Source organism: Giraffa tippelskirchi, chromosome 8 (genome assembly GCF_054371585.1).
Source record: "Giraffa tippelskirchi isolate mGirTip1 chromosome 8, T2T-mGirTip1v1.2.pri, whole genome shotgun sequence".
In the NCBI taxonomy this organism is placed as follows: domain Eukaryota; kingdom Metazoa; phylum Chordata; class Mammalia; order Artiodactyla; family Giraffidae; genus Giraffa; species Giraffa tippelskirchi.
The window spans coordinates 36,266,380-36,272,665 of NC_137282.1; the positions used below are offsets into that span (position 1 = coordinate 36,266,380).

At 49.6% G+C, this 6,286-nt stretch overlaps 1 protein-coding gene across 1 annotated transcript; it reads right to left on the reverse strand.

Annotated features, from left to right (window-relative positions):
• LOC145516363 (tracheal antimicrobial peptide-like) lies at positions 1–1,822 on the reverse strand. Its single transcript, XM_081517506.1, has 2 exons — positions 1,765–1,822; positions 1–240 (listed from the first exon to the last, which is right to left on the reverse strand). Exons 1-2 carry the CDS (start codon positions 1,820–1,822, stop codon positions 104–106), a joined length of 195 nt encoding a protein of 64 aa, XP_081373632.1. The 3' UTR covers positions 1–103.
• Between the last annotated feature and the right edge of the window lie 4,464 nt (positions 1,823–6,286).

Sequence of the window (6,286 nt, forward strand, 5' to 3'; positions counted from 1 at the left end):
TTTTAACTTTGAACAAAATTTATTTTTGTTTAAATTTTAGACAATCTGTCGAAGGGCGCAGTTTCCGACTCCGAATCGGTCCTGGCCGTGTCTTCGCTTTCTTTTACTTCTTTCTGCAGCATTTTACTGGGGTCCCTGCACAGGTCCCAATCTGTCTCATGCTTCCAGGGCACCTGACTGGCACACAGACACCTTTATTCCTAATGCAGCTTAGAGGATTTCTTACACCTTGAGTAAATCCTATAAAGAGAATGAAGAGGGAAAAAACGTGTCAGCAGGAAAAGCGGCATCTCGAGAAGGCCAGCTGTGTCCCCTCTGAGCGACGCCCTGGGGCTTTCTGTGCTGAGATGCAGGCACGGCCTCGTGACAACAGGATGTGAGTCCAGGACACCGTAGACCTGGCTTCCAGACAGACGCTGACCCGGCCCAGGCTCTGGTGGACCCTCACGTTTCCAGAACCTGAGGCTGAGGGACTGGGGTGTGAGGAGCACGGTTGTGTGCGGGGTCAGCTCCACCACGAGGGCAAAGACCGTGAAGCTCTGCTACATCCACCTTCCCGCCAGGAGTCAGAAGCAGCCTGCGGAGGTCTGTTCTCACCGTTTAGTTTTCCGACTCACGGAGTCAGTCAAGTAGTGAATCTGAGATAGGAGGAAAAGATGCAGCTGAAAGTGTAAGAACTGTTTAAAGAGAACTTACTCTCAAAGTACCTTACAACTGAGAGTGACAATGGTTCGGAAAAAAAAGTTTTGTATCATCGTCTCTCCTGACTCAGAACGCTCTCAGCGCTGGTGTGAGAGCGTCTCCTCCTCCCTTTCTGGTTTCCTCCCACCAGCTGCCTTCCCGTCTGGCTCACACGCCTGACCAGCCCCCTTCCCGTCTTCCTCACACACCTTTTTGTCTCTTTTGGCCACAGGGCACCTCTGGTCCCTCTCTAGTTCCCTGACCAGGGATTGAACCCAGGCCCCGGGCCCTGAGAGGCTGTCATCCTCACACCCCGTCCTCTCTCCCTGCTACTGTGCTAAGAGTTGGGTTACAGTCATAAACAAGACTGATCAGACAAGCGCTTTTCAGCTTGATTCCTGACATCTAATCAGTTGTCTCAGGTCCCAGTCTCCGTACCCTCTCTCTCTCTCCCTCCGTCGTTCCTTTCTTCCTACATATTTTCATCCTATTTCCGGAAATATCAAGGGCAAATTGAAAATTAGACATCCCATTCTGCACACTGCTTTGGATATGCTGCCTCCCAGCTGTGGAGCGAGGGTCGCATCATTAGCGACGTGTCCTGGGAGACCTTCCTGCTGAGAAGACTCAGCACGGAGCATCCAAAGGGCAGTTCCTGAAGCGCAGGCTCAGCCTGACTCTCCTCTGGACTTCTCTGGTTGCCCAGAGACGCCACCCTTCAAGTAGAAAGATGTATAAAGTGACATTCTGTGCTTCCGTCATGGGACCAAATCAAATTTCTTGCTTTTATGGAAAAAAAAAGGAGGAGTCACTTAACAGAGGCATCTTCTGTTTCCTCCTCATGAAACCAATGAGGAGACGGGCTTGGAAGCTTTGACTCACTGGAGTGGCTTAGAAACAGCCAGGAATTTTGCAGGGCGGTTCTCAGACCCCTCTCTCCACTAAGGACTCAGCGCTGGCTTCTCATAAGCATCAAAAACGGTGGGTTTAGCCTGACCACGTGTAGATGAGGGTAGCAGGACAGGAGGAGGTAGAAACAGGAGAGCGAGCCCGCGGCTCCCCCCGGGGCTCCCACAAGCTCACCTGACCCAGCGGACAGGACCACGAAGAGGAGCGCGAGGAGCAGGCGATGGAGCCTCATGCTGGCGTCCGGAGCCCTGCGGCTGCTGTGGAGGGGAGGCTGCGCTGGACGGCTTTATAAAGGTCCCAATTTCCGGGAGGAACTCAGCGCTGGCTGCAGATTTGGTTATTATGAAGTAATTAATTGAACCTCTTCCCTGTGTGTTATGTAAGTGGCTTTTGCAACACAAAGAAGGGTCAGTCAGTCTTATGCTAATGAGGCTGTGGAAAATCCCAGAAAAAGCTTTCCTGCTGCCATTTTGACCAGAAGCTTCTTCCTGCAGTCAGTTCAGCTGATGGGCAGGAGTGTGGCAAGGCCCAGGGGCCTGTCTCCCTTGGCGGGGACACAGGCTTCTTGCTGACCCTTCGCTTACCCGCTCCCCAGCCCCACCCTCGCCCCTGCAGGGCTTTGAATCTGCCCACTGTTTCCCTGAGAGGCTGTTTCAGGCCAAATCGGGGACTAACTCCTTCAGAGGCAGTTTCACTCCCTGGGCAAGACTTGCTGACTCCCAGCATCCGCATCCGCAGAGACAGCCACGCCTTTTCTGGCCCCTGGGGCACTGAGGGAAGAGACTCAGTGGTCCCGACTTGCTCCCCACACCAGCTAGCTGTTACAGGATGGCAACAATAGTCACCGCCAAAATCTTGGTTTTCTCTGCCCACCGGAGCTGAATAAAAATTGTGGAGACAGAGTTTGGAGCAAACGGAAAGATGGCTTTACTTCTTAAGCTGGCAGAAGGGAGAAACGGTGGGCTCCTGCCTCAAGGAGCCTGTCTCCCCTCCATCGGGAATCGTGGGGATCATATATTCGGGGCTCACAGTCAGGGGTTGGAGATACATGACGAAAGGTGTAGGGATCCTGAATTCTCTCTTTCTGCACTGTTTGGAAACAGTCCACAGGCCAGTGTCAGGTAGCTAGGTATTTGGGTTCTGGTGGTTGGGTCCATTGTCCTTTGGGAATTTCCCAGAGACTTTCTTCCTGTAATAAAATAGGGGGAAGCAAACTCCAAGGGGGTGGCTTCCAAAGAGAGTGCACCATAAAGTTAAGCATCAACAGAGGTAACATAGAGCAAAGGAAGGGAAAACAAACTACAAGGGGAGGTTTAAGATGCGATAAAGTTAAGTATCAGGATGTGGCTACAATAGGTTAAAGGATAATAGATGCAGAATGTGGCTCCTGCAGAAATAGAGGGCCATAGGTGCCGGATGTAGTTTGCATAATAGGTTAGTCTTCTGAAAAGAAGAAACTTGGTTACCAGTGCAAACTATAGTTAGGAACAGTTAAAGTGGAGAAAGCCACAAAAGGGAAAAAAGAAAAAGAGAGAGAGAAAAAAAACTTTTCTTAATTCACTGCAACACAATCACATGCTGGTCTCCTAACATCTCAGTGGGACTCGTGATGGACAGATGGGTGCTCCGTTTCCTTTCATCAGAGACAGAGTGGGAGGATGACGCTGCCATGGAACGCCCCTCCCCAGCCTAGTGTCACAAAGCAGGCCCAGCAGTGGGGACCCCTTCACTGGATTAAGGGGAACCTCCATCACTAAGTAACATCCCTCACTTAGTAACATCCATCCATCTCAGTGCTGGAGAGACAGTGACCTGGCTTTTCAGAAATGCTAAAGCTCAGGATGGAACTTGCCATGCAGCTCTGAGTAGAACTCCAAGCCCTTTAAAACTGTGGGCACCCGGGGGGACCCCGTCCTGAAGGAGCCCCCGGGGCTTCAGTCCTGTTCAGGTCCCCTGCTGTGGCTCAGAGTCTCGCATCTGAGGCTCGGCAAAGCCATGGAGGCTGCCTGGACTGGACAGAGTCCCCGGCTGTCACCCAGGTATAGGACTTTTCTGATGGAAAATAAGTGGTCTTGATCATGATTGCTTCTGCTTTAGCTCTAAATGATATTTGAGAGAGGTAGACATAATCTACTTACATGTATAATTATCTGTACATAATATATATCTACGTATCTGTTTACTTATGGACCTTGCAGGCAAAATCTATATACTACAGGGTCAATTCAGATACACGCTATAATACTACCCTGGAGAAAGAAGTGAGACTGAATCGTTGTCTACCGTGTCTCTTCATTGAAAATGCTGTTTTTCAGGGAACTCAGCTTGTTATGTGACAGCTTAGACGGGAAGGGAGTTTGGGGGAGAATGGATACATGTATATGCACAGCTGAGTCACTTTGCTGTGTTCACCTGAAACTATCACAACATTATCAATCAGCTATACTCCAAAGTTTTTTTAAAAAACAATTTTAAAAAATGCTGTTTTATGGGACTTCTTTGATGGTCCAGTGGGTAAGACTCGGTACTCCCAAGCATAGCAGGTCAGGGAACTAGATCCCACATGTGACAGCTATGACCTGGTGTAGCCTAAACAAATAAACAAAATAAAAATTGGTGTGTTTTAAAGATCTATGATTTGCAGCACAGCAGAGGTTCTTTTTTTTTAAGGAAGCTGATGATGCAGTTTTATTTGCAAGACCAGGCATGACTTTTCATAGAAGGGAGTTTCCAAAAGACTGGTCAGGGAGCCATGGTGAGTTTCAAAGGGGTTTCTTGCCATGGTTCCTCACCAGTGGGACACGGCCCTTGTTAGGAATTCCACAGTTGCTGTGGCTTGTTTTTCCTTGGCAAGGTCTAAAAATGACTCCTTTGCAGCTATGTTAATCCAGGAAATAAAGCCTAGGAGCGTCTCTGTCCATCAAGGAAGGGTCCTGTGGCTTCAGCACGGATGTCACACACCCAAGAAACTGTGGGGTGGCTCACCAGAAACCAGAGATGAGTTAATATAGGATAGAGGGAAGGGTTAATTTTAGGTCAAGTTAAATGGATTATTAGTTTTCACAGGTTCAAAGCCAGACAAGGCCACGTGGAACATGGTTGCTTCATGCCTGGGCTGAGAGGTAACTCATGGTTTCATTCTTCAAAGGGAAGATTACTGCTGTGTCCCCAAACCTTTAACCTGTGAGTAGGAAACTGAGGCAGGGTCTTTCCAGCAAAGCGCCTCAGTTCCTCAGGCAACAAGGGGTGTCCCAGTCCTACAGGTAAGGTTTTGAAGAGCAAAGCCCTTCACATCTACGACTCCACAAACGCAGGTGTTCTCAGCACGGAGCCCTGGGTGTTAATGGGCCGAGGCCGTTGTCCCCAGTTCACTTCTCCTGTGAACGGGGCCGGCGCCATGGCTTCTGACAGGCACGCGGGGACCTGTCTTCACAAGGGGACCCGGGCTGGGTCTAACCCTGTGCTCCACCACTGACACTTTCGGTAGTTTTTTCTTTGAACTTGTCCCACAATTATATTTTGCAACGAGCCTTGCTCAGTAGCTGGCCACATTTATTTAAGTTATTTCTTTGAGTTCTCCTAAACAAACCCGTCAGGTAGGTATGACAGAAGTTTTATACAAGATGGTCCCGAGGACTAGAAAGTCACGTCTGAGGCCACAGGCAAAACTGATTTAAAAAGTCAATTAAAATTGGCTGAAAATCCAACAAAAAGATGTGTCCAAGGCCACAGTCTACTAAGCGGCGGTAAGGTAACTTGGAACAAAATCAGCCTCTCTTCAAATGTTCCTGCCTGCCTCCTGCAGTCACCACACTGTCCTGAGAACTTTGCCAGGACATTCTCCTATAACGCAAAAGCACGAAGAGCACTGTCAAATGCCAGCTATCTGGTGCTAACGAGGCCGGAAGCGGGCAGGGCACAACCTTTAAAAGAATGACAGGGACTTCCCTGGTGGTCCAGTTGTTAAGAATCTGCCTTGCAATGCAGGGGATGTGGGTTCAGCCCCTGGCCTGGGAACTAGGATTCCACATGAAAGAAAGAAAGTGAGGTCGCTCAGTCGTGTCCAACTCTTTGTGACCCTGTAGACCATAGCCCACCAGGCTCCTCCATCCATGGAATTTTCCAGGCAAGAATATTGGAGTGGGTTGCCATTTCCTTCTCCACATGCTGTGGCGCAATAACTCAGTGTGCTGAGATGAATATCCTGCATACTGCAACTAAAATCTGAAGTAAATTTTTTTTTTTAATCCCTTTGCAACACGGCAGCTAAGTGACACACCCAGAGGTGCATGACAGTTCCAAGGCTGACCATAAAGGTCAAAAAGTGGCTGCTGACCCAGTTCCTGGAAATCCCCATCCTTTCCGCAAAGTAGCTAGAAAACTCCTCCCACTCTTTAGCCTATGATATGACCCACCCCTGTAAACACTGACTGCCCCATACCCTGGTGCTGCGCTTGCCTTCCAAGATGGACCGCATCTGTCTCTGTAGCGTGTTGCTTCCCTGGATTGACCTTCTTTCACTTCACTGTGACTCGCTCTTCAATTCCTGCCTGTGCGAAGCCAAGGAGCCACACTTGGCCTCCATCCCAGGGACTCGGACATGTCCTGGGATGTGACCATCCTCTCTCACCCCGCTCTCTTTCCCGCAACACTGCTGCCATCTCCTCCAGCCTCAGAGATCACTGGAGCTTTAAAG

Coding starts and splice junctions, on each gene's coding strand:
- LOC145516363 (XM_081517506.1), bottom strand. CDS start 1,822: ATGAGGCTCCATCGCCTGCTCCTCGCGCTCCTCTTCGTGGTCCTGTCC. Junction 241..1,764: donor GGTCCTGTCCGCTGGGTCAG/GTGAGCTTGTGG, acceptor TTCTCTTTATAG/GATTTACTCAAGGTGTAAGA.